Raw genomic sequence first — 26,057 nt, 5'->3', positions numbered from 1 at the left:
TGGCATCAAGGTCTAGGAAACGAAAGGCAGGGTAGATCATGGTTCACGTTGAAAGATGTAGAGGGCAGTGTTTCGCAGTTTTCTGGGTCGAGTTCCCCAGATATAAACCAATGGATAGGAGAGCTGGAGGATTGTGCAGCTACAGTTGAGTGGAACCCTTTACAGTTGTTTGTGTATGCAAAACAGTTGCTTAGTGGAGCAGCAAAGATGTTTGTGCGTAGCCAGAGAAATATCAAAGACTGGGCAAGTTTGAAATCGGCTTTGGTGGAGGAGTTTGGAATCAAGTTATCCTCAGCAGAAGTTCATCGCAGGTTGGGAAAACGACAGCAGCATAAGGGTGAATCCTTGCACGAGTTCCTTTATGCACTTATGGAAATTGCAAAGCCCATTTGCTTGGAGGAGGAAAGTTTGATCGAGTATTTCATTGAGGGTATCCCAGATGCTAGATCAAATAAGGCAATGCTATACCAGGCCAGAAACCTTAAGGATCTTAAGTTACAAATCGACGCGTATCAAAAATCCCGTGGATCATCCAAGCCAGTAAACAAGTATGGTTTACAGGGTAGCAAGGCTGTGCACGACACAAAACAAGATGCGGTAGGTGGATCAGTTAGGAAATGTTTTCGGTGCGGAGATTCGTCGCACATGAAGAAAGACTGTCCCGTGAAGGAGAAATGTTTTAAATGCGATCAACCAGGACACCGAGCAGCGCAATGCAAAGCAGATGTACAGGTCAAAACAGAGAGAGCAACCAATGTCGTCCAGGACGATAAAGTCGTTTCACAACCATCGCGTGAGTCCTTTTCTTCGAGCTTGGAATTGAAATCTGTGATTTGTAGGAATTCAGAATTCAAAGGACTTGTGGACACAGGTGCTGAATTGTGTTTGATGCGTAGGCGTGTGTTCTTGAAACTAGGCGTTGGAGTAGGCAGTCTGATGGGTCGTCAGAGAGTTTTGACAGGTATCGGTGAAAGTCAGGTGCTAACATTCGGAAGCTTCATTACAAAGGTCGTTATCGATGGAATCGACATGTCGGTCGAGTTTCACGTCATACCTGATGATGATATGAAGTTTGACGCAATCTTAGGCACAACAATCTTAAGCAGCGTTGACATGATGGTAACCAAGTCTGGCACTATATTTTCGCCAAGAGTTCAAAGTGTTCAGGAAAGACCAACGACAGGATCAGACGATAACCAGGCAGGGCAAAATACTTGTATGCAGCTAATTAGTGAATTCGAAAGTCTGTGCATGATCAGCACGAAAGACTCTAAGACAGTCTCAGCAGTAGAATTAGAGCACTTGAGTCAGGAAGTAGCTTCTGAAGTGGAGTCATTGATCGAAAGTTACAAGCCAAAAAGAAATCTCACTTCACCAGTCGAGATGAAGATCTTATTGACAGACGAGTTGCCGGTTTTCCAACATCCGAGACGATTAGCTTATTGCGATCAGAAAATTGTCGATGACCAGGTTCAAGAATGGCTAGAGGAAGGGATAATCAAGCCTAGTACATCCGAGTTTGCTTCGCCAGTGGTGCTTGTAGATAAGAAGAACGGGAAGAAGCGCTTGTGTTGCGACTATAGAAAGTTAAATGAAAAGATCGTCCGAGATAACTTCCCAACAGCTCAAATGGACTGTGTGATCGAAAAGCTACAAGGTGGACAAGTTTTTACAACTCTAGATTTGACTAATGGTTTTTTTCACGTGCCTGTTTCGCCAGAATCCCAAAAGTATACATCGTTCGTAACTCAGAGTGGTCAGTATGAGTTCCTGTTTGTACCCTTCGGTATAACAAACTCTCCAGCAGTGTTTACCAGGTTTATCATGGCAGTTATGCGTGATTCGATTAAGAACGAGGATGCGGTTGTATACATGGACGATGTGATCATTTCGAGCAAGAGTATCGATGAGGGCGTGCAGAAGTTGAAGCGAGTTTTGGAAGTGGCACAAGGAAATGGCTTGCGCATAAATTGGAGTAAATGTCAGGTGTTGAAGCGCAAAGTTAACTTCTTAGGCTATGTCGTTGAAAACGGTACCATCAAGCCAGGTAATGAGAAAACTCAAGCAGTTGCTGATTTTCCGATTCCGCGCGACAAGAAAGGAGTCCAAAGATTCTTAGGATTGACGTCATACTTCCGTAGGTTTGTGGAAGGATACGCCGTAATTGCCAAGCCGTTGTCCGATATGTTGCGCAAGGAGGTGAGGTTCGAGTTTCAAGACCAGCAATTAGCAGCATTCAAAAAGCTCAAAGAAGCGTTGATCAGTGGTCCAGTTCTGAAGCTCTATAATCATTCGCTTGACACAGAAATTCATACCGATGCATCCAAGTTCGGATTTGGAGCCGTTTTGCTTCAACGAGATCCCTGTGATAACTTGTGGCATCCAGTTTTCTACATGAGCCGTAAAACCAAGCCGTGTGAAGAAAAGTATCATTCCTATGAACTGGAAGTACTTGCAGTTATCGGAGCCTTGGTAAAGTGGCGGGTGTACGTTCTAGGGAAGAAGTTTAAAATCATTACGGACTGTAACGCTTTTACCATGACCATGAAGAAGAAAGAGATTCCGCTCAGAGTGTCTAGATGGGCGATGTACCTACAAGATTTCGATTACGAAATAGAACACAGGTCAGGTTCGAAGATGAGACATGTCGATGCGTTGAGTAGGGTGTCATGTTATACGTTGACTGACAGTTTGTTTCATCGTTTGCGGGAAGCACAGCTGTTAGATGAGTGGACGAAGGTGCTCAAAAGTGTCGTTGAGACCAAAGGCTATGACGACTTCTACATCGTGAACGAAGTTCTGTTCAAGGATCCTAACAAAGAGTTGCTCGTAGTTCCTTCACTCATGGAAACCGAAATCATCCAGAACAGTCACAAGCAAGGACACTTCTCATCCAAGAAAACTCAGGATTTGATTGAGAAGTCGTATTACATTCCGAAGCTGAAAGATAAAGTAGCGCGAGTGGTCGATAGCTGCGTAGAGTGCATCCTTGTGAATGCGAAGGCTGGTAGGCAAGAAGGGTTCCTTACACCGATAGACAAAGGAGACAAGCCGCTCGTCACATACCATGTCGATCATGTTGGTCCGATGGAGTTAACCAAAAAACGATATAATCACATCTTCGTGATTGTAGATGCCTGTTCCAAGTACGTATGGTTGTATCCTACACGAAGCACAGGGGTTGAAGAAGTAGTGATTTGTTTGGAGCGCCAGGCTGTTTGTTTCGGAAATCCGTATAGGATAGTGTCAGATCGTGGAGCTGCATTCACATCCCACCTGTTCAAGGAGTACTGCGATAGGGAGAAGATCCAACATTTGCTGATAGCAACAGGCGTACCAAGGGGAAACGGACAAGTAGAACGCATGCATAAAATAGTTGTTCCGATGCTCTCAAAACTAAGCCTTGAAAGCCCAGGGTGCTGGTATAAGCATGTAGGTAAGGTACAGCAGATCATAAACAACACTGAGCCAAGGAGTACCAAAGTTTCACCGTTCAAACTGCTAACAGGATTAGATATGCGTATCTCAGGAGATGTCCAGCTCAAGTCGTTGATACAGGATTGTTTGATTGCAGAGTTAGATGATGAACGCGACAAACTAAGGAAGGAAGCAAGGGAGAACATTCAGAGTATCCAAGCGGAGAACAAGAAAGCTTTTAATTCAAAAAGAAAGGTAGAAAAGAAGTTCCAGTTAAACGATTTGGTAGCTATCAAACGCACCCAGTATGGTACTGGTTTGAAATTGAAAGGAAAGTACCTAGGGCCGTATAAAGTAGTTAAAGTAGGAAACCATGGAAGATACGAAGTTGAAAGGGTAGGAGAAGGGGATGGGCCGTATAAGACATCAACAGTCGCAGAGTACATGAAGGCATTCGGGACGAATCCTGCGTCAGGAGGGCCGATTGTGGGATGCGGTACTGGAGAGACAAGGACCACTAGAAGCGGTCTCACCTACTGATCTAATATCTTTCCCTTTCTGTACTCGATATTCCTAAGTAACACTCGATATTCTTAAGTAATATTCGATACCCAGTTGCAACGTGAGTGCAAAGTGGCAACGCACCGCCATACTCACTCGCTGCCAGAACCTCGCAAAGTACAGTTCATAAGCACACGTATATTTTTGTAAAACCTAAGTTAATCAGTCGAATGTGAATAAAGCATATCATCATACTATTTAAGTCAGCGTCATCTTTTCTAAAAGAGGACCCTGCACGTATTTTGGCAGCACTTGCCACATCAGCAACAAAAATCGCAGCAATGGTCATAAAACTTATACCTTCGCTGCGAATTACGAGCCCGCAACTAGCCGCAGCAACAACACCGTGGAGGGATGGGCGGAGGGGGCGTGGCGGCAAATAAAATTACGCATGCAATGGCAAAATAAAATATGCATCAAAAATAAGCTGCAGCTGAATCCGAGAGGTGCAAAAAATGCCATAGCTTACGGCAAAAAATATTTATATAAAAGTAAATAAAAGAGCCAGGACTTTTGGGTTCGTTAAGCTCTGCGGGCCCCAAAAAGGGAGTGCGATGCGGGGAGATAAAATGTCCATGGGCGGAGTCGGTGAATCTGCTGCATAAATTAAATATTTTATGTCCCACAGAGATCTTAGAAATGTTTGGTCTCGCTGTGTGCAATTAATTCCTGCATTTTTTGCGAGGGCATCCCTGCTTCGGCTTGACATTAAGTATTCGCCCCGCGTTGCCGCTGTTTTATGTTAATTTCCACTTTGCGCTTGCCAACACAAACACAAGCGAAAATACAAATATGAATATGAATGTAATCCAAACAAGCGCTGTGAGAATTTTCACTTAAAAGACTTTTTTGTGGCAGCCGAGCCGCAGCTGCTGCTGCCCTAAAAGCTTTAAGAGCTGCGCTCCTTCCGCACGAAGACGTATAAAAAATCAACTAATTTTCATTTTATGCTGCAGCAGAAACAATTTTAATTTAAGTGCGCCAGACGCACGAACAGAGCCCCACTAACAGCCTCTAAAATTTTAATAGCTCACACATTATAAACGCAAATAAACGCCTCAGCCGGCATTCCTTTGAGCACTTTCGTCCTGCTGCCATTTCGCATTTCGATGTACATTTGCCTAGCGCCTGGGTTGTTTGTGGCATGTGCACTTAGAGAAAGGATCCCGGTTCCAACGGGCTGGAAAGGCAGATGAGGAGCAACTTTTCCCACCGCTTTTCCCGGCGTCCAGCGCGCACTTAAGGGGATTCCCCGTTTCTTGCGTCCCGCCTGCAACTTAAAGGCACTAAAGTTGCCCAGAATTAAGCATACTTCCAGGCACTCAACGGCATATTATGTTTATCATTATTATGTTCCTACTAGGGGTATGTGTGTGCCCTAATGTTGCCGTTTTCTTGGCCAGCAGCTGCTGCCGGAAAGTTCCTTTCGGACCTTAGGACTTACTATAAGGTGCGGCGGCGAGGGGAAATGGAAATCATGGCAGTGCACAAACTTTTTAATTGCTTTAAAGTTTCGCAAATATTGTGCGGCATTTTTGCCATCGAAAACAAATACCGGAGGGGACATCTCTTATTTTGCGTAAATTATTGCCAAAAATACTGAAAACAAAGCTTAATAAAATGTGGAAATTTATGCAGTTTGTCTGTTTATTAACTTTATGTACTCTTATATGCAGCTTAATTGCTTTTTAATATAAGAAAAACTTTGCTCGAAAACAACAGCTGCCAAAGGGAAAACCAAGGAAAAAATTTGTTTTTCATAATATTTGTTTTCGCTTCAAGAAATATCGACAGTACAAGTTGCCAACGTAAGCTTCGGGTAAAAATAAAGTATTCAATACTTATTTATTATAATTGAAGTGTAATTTTAGCTCAGTTTTTGCTGGGCGCCTTTAAAAAAGGCAGGTTTTTTAACCTACCCTAATCAGCACTCATTCTTTTATCGTAAATACATATGCTCGGTGTTTTATTCCCCCTTTCGGGACCATTCAAATGCTGCAAATAAAAATTATACGCTGGCTGATGACGTCCTGATAGCTTTTCTGGGTCCCTCTTTCGCTTTTTTGGCGCATAAACATAACGCAGTTTATATTTTATTTATTTTTCCCTTTCTTTTGCCGCTTTCAGGAGGGAAAGCCGGCTAAAAACCAATCATAAAAACCCAACCGTAGCGCCGGCGTCTACCAAACGGTTTTATGACATTTTCCTGCCTGCAAAAGCCACGCCCCAACGCCCCCAGCCATCCACACATGCGGCTGGGTAATTTGCCATAAAAAATTGGAGCACAGGCTCGTATTTGTGCAATTTCACAGAAATTGTCAATTTGCACTCCCCCAAAGTCTAAGCCGGAATGATGATGACGAGGAATGTCAGGGGCTGATGGGCCAAAAGGCAGAGGGGGCTTATCGGAGGAAGGGTTTTGGGCCACAAGTAGATAAGAAAGGAGCACGCAAATACGCGTTGATATTTTTATGGGACGACTGTGTGCATCGGAAAATCGACTGTTAACATTTAACGCTGCAAATTTAACCGCATTTATGCGATCTTTTCGCTCTTCCCGGCTTTATTTGATTTTCATTTAATTCCACACACTGGCTGGTCCTTAAAAATTGGCATAACAATTACGCCGGAAATAGGCAATGACAGTGGACTGCGACTACGGGATGGAGACGGGGGATCTGTAAACGCCGGACTCTGAAGGGTGTAACGAACACACTCTATGAGCGTTGTCCACCCTAACACCTCTGTCTACGCTTTGACCGGCCTGCTCAGGGAGATGGGTGTGGGTTTGTGTTAAGATGAAACAAGAGTGTCACAGAACTAACAATAGTAGACAGAGAGACGGTAACGATAAGGATTTTTAACCTATCGGCTAAGATTCGGACGAGAGACTGTACCTATCGAAGACGGAGGCCCAGATGTTATTGGCCACCTTCTATACCCACCCTACCTGTGAAGTCTCATTAGACTCCACCCTTAAAACAACCGCTGCGCTACATCCTCTAAGGTGCCCTCAAAAGATCACAAACTAATTCATCTTAAATTTCATTTAATACGGCAAATACGATAATATGGTTCATGGTTCTTAATACTACAAATCCTAACACTAAAGCCTTAGAACTAAGCGTTCTTTACGCCAAAAGACTCTCTATATGATCGAGTGTCAGTACAAGATTATCAAATAGGAAAAGAAATGGATATTTTGTTTACGTTAAATTATTACGAAACTGATTACATATTTTATCGATATGCGGCAAGCTTATTCAAAAATTACAGGAAATCACTTAGGCGTATTACGTTAAATTATATAAGTGCAAACGATTGTTATTTAATATTTATATCAATACGCGAATGTGGAAAAATTACATGTATATATTGGTACCAAAAGTGTGCGGGCTCAGACAAGAATGAATATATATGTAGGAATGTAAATGATTTACGGCTATGCCGTACTTACGAACTCTCCAACGAAGTCAGCAGGCCTGATGACGATCGATGTGCGCTGTAGGATAATTTAATTTAAGTGTATATATGTCATACTATGTCGTAAGCACACACGCAAGTATAAAAGCTAAATAGGAATCGTAAATTAAATTAGAAACTCGTCATACAAATATTTAAAATAAGAAAATTAAACTACCATCGCTTTAGCGATACAAAAACGAGTTGGCAGTCCCGGCCAAAATTAACTGGAAGCAGAATTGGAACTGAAATTCCAATTGGGATGCGGCGTCCGCCTCCGCTGTCTTGCCCGAATTACGCCGAATCGGCGCCGGTGCGTTTTTCGCCCGAACTGCAACTTGATCTGACTTGTAGATCGTGGTGCGGACTTGGCAAGGTCAAAACCTCACGGGGGTTCACTGCGGCGATCCTTGAAGCCGCTTATGGTTTGCCGATGATGAAATTAATCCAGGTGTGGCAAAGAAGACAGATTCCTTTCACGCGGTGTGCGGTATAAGAATCCCAAATGGCGATTATGGCCTGGCGCTGAAGAAATGTATGGTTCCGCTGATGAATCGCTGCACGCGGCACCTGCTCCTTGCTGTGCGCAGAGGGAGGACTGTAAAACTTCCGTCAATTCCGAGAATTTGCACGTGGGTCTGGTCACTGCTGTTTTCCGGGAATTACAATTAGATTTTTCCAATATATCGTCGAATAATCTTACCACCAATATTGGGAATGATAACAGGTCGTACTGCTCAACCAATATTCCTAGAATTTCACACGCGGATGTGTGGATGCGAACGGGTTTGAAAATTATAGCACTTTTTGCAGGGAACGAACCGATCTCGGGAGAAGCTTGCGACAAAGAGGAGGAAATCATGGCGTCTAGAGTGGATGTAGGATGCACAAAATCCCCAAAATCCATAAAACTGGTATTTTTGGTATTCTAGCGAGGATCGGATCCTTGCTACTGAAGGGTTGCATCTGGGCTATTTATGTTAATTACCATGGGTAATGTCTTAACTAGGAATGCCAACTTAGCCGAAAATACTGACTCCCACAACCACAGTTTTGATTTTTAGTCCCTGTGACTAATAATAAAAACTGAAAAAGGAGTCAGGAGGGATCACCAGATGTCCTTGGCATGGAATTTACCAAGCTCTTTGCCGTTCATGTCTTCCAGAACATATAATGATTGACCAAGTTTCTCCTTAACTCTCGCTTTTGTTCCGACTGGTGCTAGCTTTGCGTTGAAATGATTGGCAGCGTTGCTCAGCGCAAAGTTCCGTTTTGTCACCTCTTGACCTACTTCGAACGATCTAGGCCTCGTACGTAGGTTATATGTGCGCTGGTTCGTCTCATAAGCTTTGCTCAGATGTTTATGGATGCTTGCACGAATTTTCTGACACTCGTCAGTCCTTGAAAGGTTGACATCACCTTCGGCGAGTAAACCCAACTTGCGCAACAGTTTATAGTCCTGGCCGTGTGAGATCATATGTTGCCCAAAAACAACTTGGTACGGTGATACACCGATAGACTGATGAAGGAAGTTACGAAGTGAGCAATTGATGCTGCTGAGGAAAACATCCCATTCACGCTGGTCCGAACGAATGTAAGCTCTTAAAGCCGCGTTGATTGAACGGTTGACTCTTTCCGCTGCGTTGGACTGCGGAGCATAGGCGCCTGTGAACATGTGGCGCACGCCATATTTCGAGAGGAAGTCAGAGAAGTCACGGCTTTTAAACTGAGTGCCATTGTCACTCACGACTGTCTCGGGCACACCAAAGCAGGGAAAGATTTCGTCCTGCAGTATACTGATTATCACTTTAGTGGTGAACTTTTTCACTGGCTTTAGAAAAGTGAATTTTGAAAAGTGATCCAGGATAATCAATATGCCTATGTTTCCAGACTTGGAACGCGGAAATGGACCAATAAAATCCAGATAGAGTCGTTGAAATATCCTTTCGCTATGCACTTGAGCGCCCATAGGTGGTTTCAAGGAACGCGTAGGATGCTTTGTTGTGAGGCACGTTTCGCAGTTGCGTATGTAGTCCCGCACGTTGATTACCATGTTTGGCCAGTAAAAGCGGCGGCGAATGCGCTCTAGGCATTTGGTCATTCCACAATGCGCAGATGATGGTTGGTCATGGGCGGCACTAATTACGCTTTGGCGTAACGATTCGGGTACGAACAATTTCCAGCAATCGTCTGGTGAAGTGTCAATTGAATTGGGAAATGCTGCACGGTGATAGATAAAGTCGTCGACTACTTGGAAATCAGGTAGCTGTGAGGACGAGAATTTGTTCCGGAGTGCAGAATATTCTTCCGATTGGAAAGCATCTGATGCGAGATCGATTTCAGGGTGAACTTCAAAATTCAACGCAGCAACTTCCACGTCCTCGAAAGCACGGGATAGAGCATCCGCCACGACATTCTCACATCCTTTACGATGCTCGATTTCAAAGGAGTAACCCTGAAGTTTGATAGCCCATCTGGCCAGTCTACCGCTTAAATCAGATTGATTCATAAGCCACCGCAAACTGGAGTGGTCAGTGACTACTTTGAAAGAATGTCCATCAATATACATCCTGAACTTTTTTATTGCCAAGACTACAGCCATGCATTCAAGTTCGGTAACTGTATAGTTACGTTGGGCTTTGTTAAGTTTTTTGGACATGAATGCTATTGGTCGTTCGCAGCCAGATTGGTCACATTGGGCCAGAACTGCGCCAACACCATGTAGTGAGGCATCGCACTGCAGAATGAACGGTTTCTCATAATCGGGGTGAACGAGACATGGGGCAGAACATAACTTGGCTTTGATGTTCTCAAAGGCCTCTTGAGCATGTTCATTCCATCGAAAGTCTTTGCCACGTAGCAACTCTGTTAGGTGGAATATGACTGAGGAATAGTTTGAAATGAAGCGCTGGTACCAACCAGTCATACCAAGAAATCTTCTCAGCTGTTTCTGAGTTTTTGGTATCGGGAACTCACTGACAGCGCTAATCTTGTTTGGATTAACTTGAAGTGTTCCTTCTCCAACCAAATATCCCAAGTAATCTACTCTTTTCAGACAGAACTGACTTTTCTGGACGTTAATTGTCAATCCTGCTTTTCTCAGCTGGGTGGCTACCTCAGAAAGATGTAGAAGATGGTCTTCAAAGCTGCTTGACAACACCAAAAGGTCATCAAGGTAGACTAAAACGTGCGACTTCAGCTGATACGGTATTACAAGGTCCATTAAACGGCACATGGTTTGCGGTGCGTTGGTCAAACCAAATGGCATCCTTTTGAATTGGTACAGCGGACGGTTTGGTATCGTGAACGCTGTCTTTGCACGGGACTCTTGATCTAGGCAAATTTGCCAAAACGCATCCTTGAGATCTATTTTAGAAATGCAATGCACTGGCGGGAGACGACTAAGCAGACCTTCCATAATAGGAATCGGGTAAGCATCCTTAATGGTAACTGCATTAAGTTTCCTCGCATCGAGACAGAAACGTACCTTGCCAGGTTTGACGTGCAAGGTAACCGGAGAAGACCAAGGCGATGATGGTGCCTCTTCTATGACGTCCATTTCAATCATGCGATCGATTTCGACACACAAAAGCTTTTCCTTAGCTGGCGATAAAGGATAAAACCTTTGTTTGATTGGTTTCGCGGTAGATGTGTCAATGTTGTGTTCTATCAATCTGGTCAAACCTAAGCCCTCACTTTCGAATGATGGAAAGAAGTCGATTACCTTTTTCAGCTTTGATTTCTGTGCGTTGGATAAACAGATGTGTGAGGGGTCGTCCTCGGGTTTGTATTCAATTTCGTTAACTGAAAACGAAAGTTGGATGGAAATGCCAAAGGTTTCCCAGAAATCCATGCCGCATATCACGCTGTGTTGAATAGAGGGTACTATTAAGAATTCAAATTTTGAATCTATAGAGTTGTACGTCAAGGGAATGGAGATTGTGCCAGCCACGGATTGTGTTTGGCCGTCTGCAGTACGGACTATGCTTTTGAATTTGTTATAAAGTTTGTCAGATATTATTTGCTGGGCAAGCTTTCCACCAATGACACTTTTGTTGGCTCCGCTGTCTAAGAGAGCTGAATATTCGAGGCCGAAAATCTGCACCATTGTGAAAGGCCGGATGTCATTCTTTTTGTGGATGATTGATGAGATAATGCAACGGTTAAAAGCTCGTTTGCGCATCCAGAATTTACGTATACGCAAGGTAGAACGACGTTTGTAAGCAAAGATAGAATTGACACTAACAGGTTTAAGCCTTCGTTTAAGATACTCTTGAAAGCTCAGGTGATATGGATTGAACGCTTTAGTAGTCGGTTCATCAGGTTTGGGAGTAGACACATCAGATAAATTATCCGTTGCCGTAGCATCCGGAGTACTAAGAATATCCAAGGCTAACGGCGGACATTCATTTTGCGAATGTCCTGCTTGGAGTTTTCCGATACCGATTTACATTTTGCACAATTTGGTTTATATACATCGGGTATGCCGCAACCGTAACAGAAAATACGGCGAGGTTTTAGACAATCATGGTACCTGTGACCTGTTCCATCACAGTTCCAACATATGAATTTGTCTGCAGGCTTAATTGCGCAGACTTCGCCCTCGACATCGGCTTCGTCTTCGGACTGGTCTTCAGAGTCGTATTCGTGAAGAATTGTGTTGACAAACCGTTTTGTTACATTAGGGCGTTGAATTGGCTTCGATCGAGTGCTACGATAAAATTCTTCGTGGCGGTGACACGCCTTACGCAAAGCTTCCAAAGAAGGGGTGTCAACATGCAGTAACTCAAGTTTCAAGTCTGCCTTAAGATTGTGGCGCACTTCGCTGGCTAGCTCACTATCATGCATGGGCTCTCGGAGGGAATTAGCTATGATAAGCATTGCGTCAAGAAAGTCATCAAAACTTTCGTTTGAACCCTGCTTACGACGACGCATGGCACTTTTTATTTCACGGTCTGATCTCTGATCTGAGTATCTCTCCTTTAAGCGTCTGCATAATACATGCCAGTTCATGTCATCTACCGACCTATGAACACGCCAGTAAAAAGATAGAGCAGGACCTGCAAATAGCAAATTTGCAAACTGCGACAACAAATCGAAATTTCCGTTTAGGCTTTGTGTAGTGAGACAGTTTACACGGTATATAAAATCCTCAACTGCGATGTCGTCAGCTGACCCACTGAATTTGATTCGCCAGTTGGAAATCACATTTGAAATTCTGTCAGGACGATCCAAAGAAAGATCGCTTCGATCGCTTCGCACATCCGGAGAGTTCCTAACTCGCTGACTGTTTTGACCCTGATTGTTCTGGAAACCGACTTGTCCTGAATTGTTACGGAATTCGTGCTGCGTATTGTTATCCACAAACGTAGACCTATTCAATTGGCTAAACATCTGAGTCATTTTTTCTGTGATTGTATCTGTCATGGTTACTTGAAATGTTCTCTGGTTCTCTAACATGCTTTTTTGAAATGCTCGCATTTGATTCGCAAGACTTTGCTGATCTGGGTCTTCGGTTACATCTGAGTCATTGGTTTGCCTATTGTCTTGCTGGGGATTCGAGTTGCCATTCTGAGAGACGATAATATTGTTCTGATTATCGGCGTTACGAGACCTAGATCTGGTCATCATTCGATTTTGCATAACGGAATTCTGATTAGATACCGTCTGGGACTGAGAACATGGTTGAGAGCATGTTGGACAAGTGTTGCTATCCTGCAGCCAGTTTTGTAGACAAGCCTTATGAAAGCAATGTTTACAAGCAGTTTCAATTAAATCCAATTCGAAAACTACTGCGTTGCAGAGGGTGCACATCACTGAGTCATCATCACCTAGAGAAACTAGGTTCTCGTTGCTGTGCCTAACCGACATTTTTAAAACCTAACTAAACAACCAACTAATCTCAAAAACTTAAAAAGAGAAATGGAAGATATACGATATGCGATAGAAATATACGATATGCGATAGATATGTACGATATGCGATAGAAGTATACGATAATCATTCAACAATGACAAGACGAGAAAGATCCTTGAGAAATACGGAATGCGGTAGTATCATAAAAATATGAGGGGCTTATCCTGAGGAGTAATGTAGCAGCAGGTTGATTTTCGTTCGATAGGTACTAATTATTAACTGAAAATGTTTGCGGAATTAATTATATAAAAATAGTATTTTGAGGTCTAACCAATCAAAAGAGGGACTAGCCGAATTTTTCCAGCTAGAACAAATCTCGATTTTAATTGGATAGAAGATGTGGTTTGAAAACTGAAAACTTGGTAAAGAACCGACCTTAAATCAGAACTAAAATTCCGAAGTATCAAATAATCAAAATGGAATGTTTTTAACTATAATGTCCGAGTATGACCGAACTGATAGAAAAACATGTAACAAAAGTATAACATTTCTGCTGGTATGGCTCCGAATCTATCCAGAGTACCATCAAATCCAAGTCAAAAATGAAATACTAACTGAAACTACAATTTTACAAAAATGGATGGATTGAAATATTTTCGGGAAGCTCGGCTGTCAAACGACAGATGCCTGATCAGGCATCGGGCTTGCTCCATTGTTGGGCGCCATTTAATTCTGTAACGAACACACTCTATGAGCGTTGTCCACCCTAACACCTCTGTCTACGCTTTGACCGGCCTGCTCAGGGAGATGGGTGTGGGTTTGTGTTAAGATGAAACAAGAGTGTCACAGAACTAACAATAGTAGACAGAGAGACGGTAACGATAAGGATTTTTAACCTATCGGCTAAGATTCGGACGAGAGACTGTACCTATCGAAGACGGAGGCCCAGATGTTATTGGCCACCTTCTATACCCACCCTACCTGTGAAGTCTCATTAGACTCCACCCTTAAAACAACCGCTGCGCTACATCCTCTAAGGTGCCCTCAAAAGATCACAAACTAATTCATCTTAAATTTCATTTAATACGGCAAATACGATAATATGGTTCATGGTTCTTAATACTACAAATCCTAACACTAAAGCCTTAGAACTAAGCGTTCTTTACGCCAAAAGACTCTCTATATGATCGAGTGTCAGTACAAGATTATCAAATAGGAAAAGAAATGGATATTTTGTTTACGTTAAATTATTACGAAACTGATTACATATTTTATCGATATGCGGCAAGCTTATTCAAAAATTACAGGAAATCACTTAGGCGTATTACGTTAAATTATATAAGTGCAAACGATTGTTATTTAATATTTATATCAATACGCGAATGTGGAAAAATTACATGTATATATTGGTACCAAAAGTGTGCGGGCTCAGACAAGAATGAATATATATGTAGGAATGTAAATGATTTACGGCTATGCCGTACTTACGAACTCTCCAACGAAGTCAGCAGGCCTGATGACGATCGATGTGCGCTGTAGGATAATTTAATTTAAGTGTATATATGTCATACTATGTCGTAAGCACACACGCAAGTATAAAAGCTAAATAGGAATCGTAAATTAAATTAGAAACTCGTCATACAAATATTTAAAATAAGAAAATTAAACTACCATCGCTTTAGCGATACAAAAACGAGTTGGCAGTCCCGGCCAAAATTAACTGGAAGCAGAATTGGAACTGAAATTCCAATTGGGATGCGGCGTCCGCCTCCGCTGTCTTGCCCGAATTACGCCGAATCGGCGCCGGTGCGTTTTTCGCCCGAACTGCAACTTGATCTGACTTGTAGATCGTGGTGCGGACTTGGCAAGGTCAAAACCTCACGGGGGTTCACTGCGGCGATCCTTGAAGCCGCTTATGGTTTGCCGATGATGAAATTAATCCAGGTGTGGCAAAGAAGACAGATTCCTTTCACGCGGTGTGCGGTATAAGAATCCCAAATGGCGATTATGGCCTGGCGCTGAAGAAATGTATGGTTCCGCTGATGAATCGCTGCACGCGGCACCTGCTCCTTGCTGTGCGCAGAGGGAGGACTGTAAAACTTCCGTCAATTCCGAGAATTTGCACGTGGGTCTGGTCACTGCTGTTTTCCGGGAATTACAATTAGATTTTTCCAATATATCGTCGAATAATCTTACCACCAATATTGGGAATGATAACAGGTCGTACTGCTCAACCAAAATTCCTAGAATTTCACACGCGGATGTGTGGATGCGAACGGGTTTGAAAATTATAGCACTTTTTGCAGGGAACGAACCGATCTCGGGAGAAGCTTGCGACAAAGAGGAGGAAATCATGGCGTCTAGAGTGGATGTAGGATGCACAAAATCCCCAAAATCCATAAAACTGGTATTTTTGGTATTCTAGCGAGGATCGGATCCTTGCTACTGAAGGGTTGCATCTGGGCTATTTATGTTAATTACCATGGGTAATGTCTTAACTAGGAATGCCAACTTAGCCGAAAATACTGACTCCCACAAGGGACTCCTCTTTTGGGATGCGACTATTTGCTATCTGCAGTCCTCACTAACAATGGGCTGCCTCAATGGCACGTAATTGCAGTGCACACAATCGCAGCACGCACAGTGGGACCAATTGATGTTATTGGACCTTATGGATGCCTATGGACATTTTAATCAACTGGGTAAAAATTCCCAAATGTAAATATTTAGTCGGCTTGGGAGTATTATTAATAGATGAATGTATTTATGAAATTATCTTTTTTTATTAACTAAAAGGTTTTCAAGTTACATTTAAAATGGATTCCAACTCGTAATAAAATAGGATAAAAACATTTCTCGAAAGCAAAAATCAGAACAGGGGTGTATACAAAAGTAAAGAATTTTAATGCAGGGACTACAAATTTAAAATATATGATAACTAGGATTGACTATTTTAGAGCTCTGGACGAAATTCTTAATTAACATTTTTAGTAAATGTTATGTGTCGATTGTGTAAAATTTTTTTCTTTATTAAAACTAAATAAATTCTTGGAAATCAAGTTACTAAAAGTTAATTATTTTTACTGACTCCCAAGATAGCTTTAAATTACACCCAGAAATAAATTCACATACTAATATTTCAGTAATTTAAAACGTAAAATTAGCACCCTACATTTTTAGAAGCTAAAACTACAGCCCCGTCCCACGGTAACCCCAACTATTGTGCTCCCCTGCAACATATCCTTGCAACTAGCGCTTCCGTTTCCGTGCGCCAAGGAGACGAGTCTTCCTCCTCCTCCGCCGACTTGCCACCGATGTTGTTGCAACTTGCAATCCCCTGTACTCGCTGCCGCCGAGGATGCCCCTTCAGACCGCCTTTGTTGTCGCTCGCCGTGTGAATGAGTGCAATTAGCAGAGCCACTTGCTCTCAACGATGCCGTTTTTGTTTGTGTCCGGCTCTGCTGCTGATCTGTCGAGCAGTTGCATTAAAAATTAATTGTCCCCTGTCTACTGTCTGCTGACGAGGACGTGTCTCCAGCTCCCTGTCCATGTTTCGGGTCGTGATTGCGCAGCACAAAAGTCGATTAAACAGGAAAATGGTCCAGCACGAAGTGGACACGCTCCTCAAAGTCTGTCAAGTTATCGAAATATTAAGAGCTTCCTTTAGCGATTCTGTTTGAGCTCGAAGAGGCCATAAATATATGGAAATGAAATGCGTACAGCGTTTGCCTTCAGGAAGGATTAGCGACCACATCCGAATTCCTGTATTGGGATTTCTCGGGGCTGAGCAATTTTTGATTAAAATTACATTCGCTACGGCCTTTGAAGTGTTGGGACTCGGCCTCGGACGTCTGCGCCCGTCCGTAACCCAAATATCTCGTCCGGTCTTCGGGTCAATATTTTGCCAGCTTAGGCAACGCACGTGAGCTGGGCCAAAAGGACTGCTGGGATGAAAAACCCCCATCTCGAACCGGGGATGGTCACGTTCACGCTGCCTTCTCTGCGGGATTTCGTACCTTTTTGTGGACTTTGGGGCCGGCACAATGTGCTGGTCCAGTTCGGTCCGTTCCGTGCAGGCCAGGCTCCGTCCTGATGGATTGTTTGACTAATTAATTTTGCTAGAAATTTTCACAAAATTGCATTTGGCCCGGGCCAGAGTTATTAAATTTTTAATGGACGCTTAAAGGGCCGAAGGCGCTTTGTGTGTTTTTATTTCACCTCGACCGGCAACCAGCTGTTTAGCATTTAAAGTGATTTTCATTTGGATTTTTCCTTAATGCTATTACGTTCCGTTGGACCTTCCCCGCGTTCGCTGCTTCTTTTGCTCTCGGCTCTCAATTATTTAGCCATTGACAATTAGAGACTTTCGCAGATGCTGCCGCACCTAATGCGATTTCGCCTCATTATTCTCAACAATTGTTCATTTTCCAGCGATTTTCTTGGGGAATTAAATCTGATTCATTGAATTCCTTTGGCCCCATTATCGAACACTCCTTTTTGTGTGGTGCAGTGTTGAGCAATGAATCGGTTGAGAGCAAGGCAGAGATTTAATTTAACTCACATCTAAGTAGTCTTTTGCACAATTTTCCCTGAAATCAATTTGGGCTGAGCTATATATTTCTCATCTAAAATGGACCATTGTCGTCGCGCTGGCAAGCGAGTCTGCCTCACCTATTTGCTTTCATTTTTCCTGCTCTCGGCGTTTTTCTACTACCTAATGGCGCACAACAGCAGGAATAATATGGGTATAATGCGCCTTCGGGAGGATGTGGACGATATATCGGTGAGGATATGGATAAACCTCTGTGAAAAGGACCCACTAACCTTGTAATATTCCACAGCACATGCTCCGCCAGCACCAAATGGACAGCAGGGGAGGCCAGATCTCGGGCAAGTTCAACTGCCTGGGAGGAGAGCCAAAGGGTTTGGGATCCGGGAGGTGTGATAACCGGGACATTAGTGCCTATGTGGACACTTTGTTCAAACGCAAGATCGGAAATTTAATGGACGACGTCTACAACCTGAAGAAGCAGTTGATGAATGCCGACTGCTCAGCTCGAACAGCTCAGTTCAGTCCCCCAAAGGAACCCGTTTCGCTGGCCAAACCTCGCATTAACTACGCCTCTGAGGATCTGGGGGCCCGAATCATCGACGTGAAGGCCCAGCCCATGGGAGGTACCAATATTATAAAGACCCTGCTGGGACTGGATTTCAGCGCCAATCCGCCGGTGAATATGTTGCGGCCTGGACTGTCCCCGGGTGCCTGCTTCGGATTCAATGGAAGCCGGGCAATTGTGACCCTTCATTTGGCCAAGACCATCGTCGTGGAGGCCCTAACCCTTACCCATGTGGCCCGCGAAATGACGCCCAGTTTGTGCGTGAAGAGTGCCCCCAAAGATTTCGATGTGTATGTGAGTAGGGAGCGGTACTCGATCCCGATTCTTAATAACAAGTCATTTTGCCAGGGTCTCCCGTTAAATAATTCCAAGCGGCAGTTGTTGGGACAGTGGACCTTCGATAACGCGGCCAACAGGCGCACTCAAAGCTACACTGTGCACAATGACATCTTATTCCGAAATCTGGTTTTCGCGTTCAACTCGAACCACGGTGCGAATTCTACCTGCATATACCGGTAAGCATTCTTCAGGGCCTCAATAACTTGGAAACTAAATCTATTTCTTATTCGCAGCGTTGAAGTGTTCGGAAGACTGAAGTAATGTGCTTAATTTATTTTTTGAAATGTTTTTATATTTTATTTTTTTAAGCTTAATAAATGTTGACCTTGTTCAAGTTTTATATTAATATACCCCAGCAACTATCAACAAAATTTAATGAATGTTTGATAAGTTAAAACTATCAGTTTCTAAGATCAAATTGTGTGCGGAAATAATGTAATTTTTTCGTGTAATCGAATACATTGTCTATAAGGAAGAAATATAGCAAAACCATATGGTCATAAGAAAGCCGACAATATAGTAATGTAAAATCTTAAATTTGCTATTATTGGCATCCAGTTTCCAGAAGTGCCGTCCGTTAAACGGGCAACTAATTTAAATTTCGCAGCACGGACCGCTTGGAAAATTTCGGGATCCCCAAAGACATGTCGCATCCGCTTTGATCTTTCGCGAATGGTGTGTTTTCGTTTAATTTCGCTCGACCTGAATGCTGAGGGGAAAACACGGCATAAAAAATGCCGCCCTGGGACGGGGACGGTGGACCCAATAAAAAAGAGGATGCAAAGTAACTCAGGACCTGTGCGGCGGTACCAAAGTCAGCCGTTTGATCTGCGCCGTGTCACATTGTCAGTGCCCCGAGACTAATTAGCGCTTGAATGTGGATGTACCAGGCGTGCACATGCGTTTAATTAGTCGACAATATGCTCGGATGTCATCTGAGATTTACACGGCACTCGATAGGGAATTTCCCAACCATCCCATCCCAGGGACCCATCTGCCCAGAATTGTTTCATTTGATTCCGTTTCGTTTGAATTGATTTAATGCGATTCCATTTGTGACTTACTCGAGATTCGTTTTCGTAATTTTCAGCTGTGTGTGCTTCGAGTAAACACACGGGAGGACATGAGCACATAAGTCTGATTGTCTAAATGGGAATGTCGGTAGATGTGCTTGATTTTGTTTGCGCAAAAATTTATTTCCGTTTTTCTTCCGTTGAAAAGGGTATGGGGCATTTGTAAGGGATTTGGATAAATCACAGAAATCTTATTCCATCGCTAAATCATTTTTCTTAAATACAAAATTATATATTTTATGTATAGAATGATTTCTTTTAATATGATTTATACTTAAGGTCCCCAAAGGCATTTGCAAAATGAAGAAAAATCTTGTGCAAAGTCAATTTTTTTCATTTCGTAATCTTTCTGGTTGAAGTTAATACAGGGATTAAGCGGAAGATACCATAAAGAAAATTCAGAGAGAGAGTGCTCAAATATTAATAAGGCCAGTTTTAGTTATTTCAGTGACTGTGTTTTAACGATATGAGAAACCAAGAACAAAATATAAACTTTATTTGGTGTTTGCAAATTGTTATATGAAGTATATTTAAATGGATTAAGTTTCAAACACTTTTCAACTATAAGATTCAAAACAGGGACTGTAGGTAAGGGCCTTTGAATTGGAATTCACAAGCTCCAATCGATTTGAATTAAAATCAAGTAAATCACCCAAAGGCAACCAAAACGAATTCGAGTTCGTTCGAAAGTGAAAATGCTTTTCCAAAAGCGAAAAACAATATTTTGTTTTAGTTAGTGCATTTAGTGTGCGATTTTCCCGGGCTTAATTGTTTCCATTTTCTTCCTCGTCGCCAGCGCAATTGTGGCTTGTTTACACGGCAGCCAGCGTTTCGTTTCATTCTGCGGTCTGTGCTCTAATTGCGCCTCGGCAATATATCAGAGGCGCCTCCCCGAGTGCCACGCCCCCACACACACACTCCCATTCTCACCTGCCACCACCCACACACATACATTCCTCTATGTAGATGGCTCTCCACTTTGGGTTTTTTGCGCTTTTTGTGCTCTTTCTTAGCCAGCTGCTGCCGCTTTGCCATTTGCTTACGCGTTAAAGCTGACAGGTAAAATGGATTTGTTACGGCAATAGAACAGGTAGCTGGGGAGGACTGGGGGGGAGGGTCGGAAAATGGGGATTTTGTGAGAGCTGGCTGGAAAATGCATGACAAGTGAGGAGATAACCCGTGTGGTCGTGGAGGTGCAGCTGCAAAATAACTTGAATGGGTACGAATATTTGAGAACATTTTAGTAAAAGCTTTACCAACCAAAATATTTATGTAGGATTTTCGTTTACATCAACGCGTTGATTGCATAAACTTAATTAACACTAAAATGGTAAAAATAAGGCATACATTATACAATTATACATTTTTTAAACGTAATCATGTATTTAAAATATAGAACTTAACTTTTAAGTTTAAATTCCATGAAATATTTTTTTTTCTTTACATTTTATTGGGTACTGTGTAAAAATAAACTTTAAAACTAATATCCCCCACTGAGCTACAATTACTCGCATTAGCAACAGTTATGTACACATTTCAGCATGGTCCATCTGGGCATGCCATGAATTTTTCTCTGAGTTCAAAATGATCTGGCACTTTGAACTCTTGTCTCTGATCATTGCGATCGCATTCTGCATTGCCCCAGTTTTTTCACAGCCAAGACCACACTGTCCGCCCTGGCCACGCTGTAAAGATTGCTGCCAAAGAGCGGGATAAAGTGGGAAAGACCAAACTATAGCGATATTAAGAATTTTATAAGAAATAATGTAAGGAAATAAAAATAAAGTGTTTGATATGTGAAGACTTAAAAATATGTGTGCATTTTTCCGATTCTCGGATGCTTCCTAAAAATATTTTTTTCAAGTTTATTTTCCACAGATTTTATAAGTCGAATCCTTTTTTTTTTGAGTGATCCTTTTTACACAGACGCTGGCGGACAGAACTTTTGGCCAAATCGAAAAGCACATTTGAATAATGAGAGCGTTGAGAGCTGCTGCAGTTTTGCTGAGTGCTCTGTTGCATTGTTACTAACTGGAAAGCAGGCAAGCCGGCAAGCAGGCAAACCCGGCAAAACTGGGAAGCTGGCAAACTGGCAGCTGGCAGGCAGCAGCTGCTCCTGTCTGACGTCCTGTCCCTTGACAGCCCTCCACTGTCTGCTGCTGCCGGCCACTGACATTTTGGGATTTCGGTCTCGAAATTTGAGTTGCTGGTCGTTTATGTATGCAGCCTGGCCGGGCTAACAACCGGAGCTATAATAATGGTAAGCACTCGCTGTCGGAGTCGAAAAGTTTTGAGTTTGTGCTAATTATGCCGCCAGGAGTTGCCCATTCCCGATGCAAGGAGTTTGTAGCCCGGAGTCCTGAGTGCCGACTGGCAGCTAATTTTTGCCAGCTGTCAGCGCTCTCCATATAAATCCCTCAAAGTCAACGGCACTGCACCCACGTGACACATCAATTCGCATCCATGTCTGTCGGTGGCACACGCACATCCAGTACATATGTGAGTGCATACATATCCATCAAACTGCAATCGTCGGTTGTGTCGCCGCATGCAACGTCGCTTATCGCTCAGCTCTGTAATGATGGCAGCAGACCCAGAGAGATCCCAAAGTCCCCGGAAGACCCCGAAAGACCCGAAAGACCCCGAAAGTCCCCCCAATGTTCCTGCTCAGACCGTCCCCAGCTATCCATCCATCTCCTCGAACTGCTGTTGTACATTTTTCATAACGCAATTCATGTTATTCATGTGCCAGCGACAAGTCTTCGTGCCCCTTGGATCAGACTCTCTGCCAAATGCACAGTGGTCGGGGATTGGCATTTGTGTGACAGCCGAATTGATTACTTTTCTGACTAGACGGTTTAGCACGTTTCGGGAACTGCAGTTGGCTGGGCAGGGGATTAAAAACATAAGAGTTTTTTAAAATTTTTGACATCTACGCTAGATGGCTAAGCTGGAAATGCCCTGCTCTTATATTCAGTCCTAAAAATATTTTTTAAAAATCATAGGCATGAATAAATCCTAAGCAAGTTTCAACTTATTAAATTAAAACTGTTTTAAATTACCAAAATACTTGTTTTTAGAAATTCATAAATTAATAAAATAAACTGTCCAAAGCTTTAAGCTGACAGAAAAAAGACAAACAAAGAGGGTGGTTTAAAAAATACTTTTTTATATGGGCGATAAAGGAACTTAAAATAGATTTGTAATAAAAGTTTGACATCGTCTTTTACTAAACTTTAAATTTTCATTTTCTTGAAAGACTGAAGAAATAGCTTGAATTTTCAAAGAGCCCTCCCATTACTGTGGACCAGTAGTTAAGTAATCAATTTAATATCTGGCCATTTCCACTTCATGCTCCCACATTTCGGATGTTTATGTCGGCTGACTATTACATGCGCTCGCCCACTGTGCGATGTCATAAAAATTGTCTCATTAATCATCACACGACATGCCCCCACATATCCCCCATTTCTTGCGTTCTTGTTCGTGATATTCCCCATCTCAAGGGGCTATTTCGGTGCTGTTTGCAGGAAACATGGACTTAGTGTGAAAATCCAGCGAGCAATTAAATTGGCTCCCCCATTTTTATTCCCATTTCCATTCCCGGATTCCGATTCACATTCAGATGCAGCCCCTCGAACAAGTGCAGGGAGCATAAATCAAAGGAGTCGCCCCTTCGTGGCACCGGGAGTTTTATTTTTACTGGCGTGGCATTTTAAATTGTCTGCGCCATATTTAAAATAGCAACTAATTAATTTATTTTTTCACGCCGTGGCTGGGAAGTGCGCATTAATAAACAATTAAGTTGCTTTAATTGCAGTTTGCCTTGTGGATTATAAATTTCCGAGTGAAAATCCCCCAGACCCAGACAACCATAATGAGCCGTAGCTCCCAACTAAATTCGTTTATTATTGATCAGTTTGGGCCATAAGCTGCTTAACTTTGCCGGGTGCCAAGCCCCACCAGTGAGCTCTTTTCAAGTCCCCTCACAGACGCTTTCAAAGGAGTCAGGTGTTTGAGCCCGCTGCCAGACATTTGGCCAATTCCAGGAAAATGTGCTGCTCACTTTGCTAAGCTGAAAATCAGCGAGGCACTTTCCGCAGCTTACATGGCACGTGGCTTTTCTTATTCGATTTGTAACTTCAATTCTATTTATATACCTTGTAAAATTCACATAATATCTTGTTCATACTTTAATGATCCTTAAAGGATATCCTAACTCGTGCATAAAAATGTACACTCATTTACATACCTTTTAAGAGCTTTCGAAATAGTTGGGCAATCTGCAAGTAGAAAACAAGAAAGTTCTTCTTAGTAAAATAATTAATTCAAAGAAACGTCTCCTTTAATCCACCCGAACTGACAGTCAGTTTTTGCTTTCAGCATAAATTCCGGCCGTGGCATCTTGGCCAAGTTAATATGATGGGACACGTTAAGCAGGCTTGAATGATGTGTATCAAGGACGAAAGGAAAAACTACCAACTGTGTCAGCAGAAAACAGAAGCAGCAACAGAACAACAAGTCAGTGCAATGTCTGGTTGGAAAAAAGGGAAAAAAAGGACAAGGACGAGCGGAAACCAAATGGGAATGACGATAGACATTGAACACGAAAAGGGAAAATGGAGCGAAGACATTAGCCTGAAATGACAGCAACAAGATGCGAGATAGACACTTGGCTTATATCAGTTGTGTCCTGTCCTGCGGAGGCGGCCACGCCCCTTTCCGCCCCCGCCTGCCACTCTGCTACGAAAACAAAAGCAACTTGCAACCGAAAGGCGTCGAAAGTGCGTGCAACAAATTGAAGCCAACTCGGCGAACAACAAATGCCGATTGACAGGCAGCCCTACAACGCTTTCAATGGGAACTTGGCGGAGAGGAATTTCCTTGATTTGAAAACAGCTGTACGAATATTATTTTACCCAAAAGCGGGGAGGAAGATATTCTTAAACAGCGAATCTGTTAAGGGGTAGATTATGGCCAAATTAACTCAAACTTTGCTATAGTTATTAATATTCAGGGGTGCCACAGAAATCGCTTAGCGCTGAACTTATTTTGACGCAAATAAGAATCGCGTCTCCATTAAACGCTAATCGATTTCTATGGCATACCTGACTATTGATTTAATTATGTTGAATTGTTGTATAGAACTGATCATTGTATAATCGCCATAGATTATATGCATCATTTTAATTATGATTTATATTTTGTCAAATTTATGTTTTGATATTTTGGCACAAGGTTAGATAACGTTAATCCAATTTGATTTATAGCACAATTAAAAATATCTGTTTAATGTTATTTTATTTTTCATATTTGTATCTTTCGTTATAATTGCCGAAAAATTGGGGAAATAAACTGAGATAAATATTTCATCTTCCCAAGAGAGCATTAAACATTTGACTTCTAGTTTACGAGATTTTTGGCCTCATTTCGAGCTCATTCCAGCCATTCAGGCGATGCAGTTTTGTTGAGAGTGGGCCAAAGCTGGAGTCTTAGTAACCAATCTGTACCATGTTGCCAGTTTGAGTTTTCTATTGAAAAGCGCTTTTCTGGCCCAAGGACAGCTGGCTTGGCCCAGATCCTTGCAATCGCATTCGCAGCCACGCACACACAGGACTTGTTCATCACTCACTCAGTTAGTCAGTGTGCCGCCCAAGGATCGATGGCAAGGAGGCGGGAATTCGAAGACGTTGCCCTCCTCCAGGTCCACGTCCTCTTGCCGGGAAAATACAACGCCGCCAGCTGGCATAGGGCTTTTATTTCCCATTTCTAGCCCAGTCCTAAGTGCAGATAGAGAAATGCTTTTCATGCCCCTGCTTTAGTTTAAATATTTATGTAAGCGCGTTATTTTATGAGAAATACTTTGCAATTGCAGGCCCGTTCTTGAGTATTTTGCTTTTACTGCTTTTGGAATAGGTCCGGACTATGCAAAACGAATTTATGCCAAGTATTCCTCTCGTTTGCAACTGCACTTTGGCAATGAAGTTTGTTTTTCCCCATAGACCGAACATTACATTTTAGTTATTTCCTATTTCTGGGATTTTAAGAAAATAATGCGGCCTATCAGTTCCATTGTAAATGCCATGCCACAAGACTATCGTATATCTGGTATTGGTTACATAACATTTAAAGGTTTTTGGTATACCTAGATACCATTCTCTGCGCATTTCAGTTGCAAACAACATTCCACTTCCACATTCAAATCTATTTATATCAATTTACTCACTTCAGT

The 26,057-nt window shown here is 42.6% G+C and overlaps 2 protein-coding genes and 1 long non-coding RNA gene across 3 annotated transcripts in view; 1 reads left to right on the top strand and 2 right to left on the bottom strand.

The window, feature by feature from the left end:
- The window catches only part of kek2 (kekkon 2), a 53,494-nt gene that overhangs the window by 11,308 nt on the left and 16,129 nt on the right, over positions 1 to 26,057 (bottom strand). The window contains exon 2 of the mRNA XM_070999053.1: positions 24,078 to 24,108. The gene's annotated coding sequence lies outside the window, so the exon portion shown is untranslated. The remainder of the gene's footprint in view (positions 1 to 24,077; positions 24,109 to 26,057) is intronic.
- On the bottom strand, positions 14,360 to 15,835 carry LOC139354801 (uncharacterized). Its single transcript, XR_011605653.1, has 2 exons — positions 15,493 to 15,835; positions 14,360 to 15,437 (listed from the first exon to the last, which is right to left on the bottom strand). It is a non-coding gene; the product is annotated as an uncharacterized lncRNA (long non-coding RNA).
- Positions 17,839 to 19,098, top strand: spag4 (sperm-associated antigen 4). The gene is made up of 4 exons (XM_017089419.4): positions 17,839 to 18,079; positions 18,138 to 18,707; positions 18,762 to 18,928; positions 18,986 to 19,098. The coding sequence occupies exons 1-4, from the start codon at positions 17,927 to 17,929 to the stop codon at positions 19,011 to 19,013; spliced, it is 918 nt and encodes a 305-aa protein (XP_016944908.3). The 5' UTR covers positions 17,839 to 17,926; the 3' UTR covers positions 19,014 to 19,098.

This window comes from Drosophila suzukii, chromosome 2L (assembly GCF_043229965.1).
Source record: "Drosophila suzukii chromosome 2L, CBGP_Dsuzu_IsoJpt1.0, whole genome shotgun sequence".
NCBI lineage: Eukaryota > Metazoa > Arthropoda > Insecta > Diptera > Drosophilidae > Drosophila > Drosophila suzukii.
The sequence above is the reverse complement of the archived record's forward strand: the minus strand, read 5'-3'. Positions and strand labels throughout refer to the sequence as shown.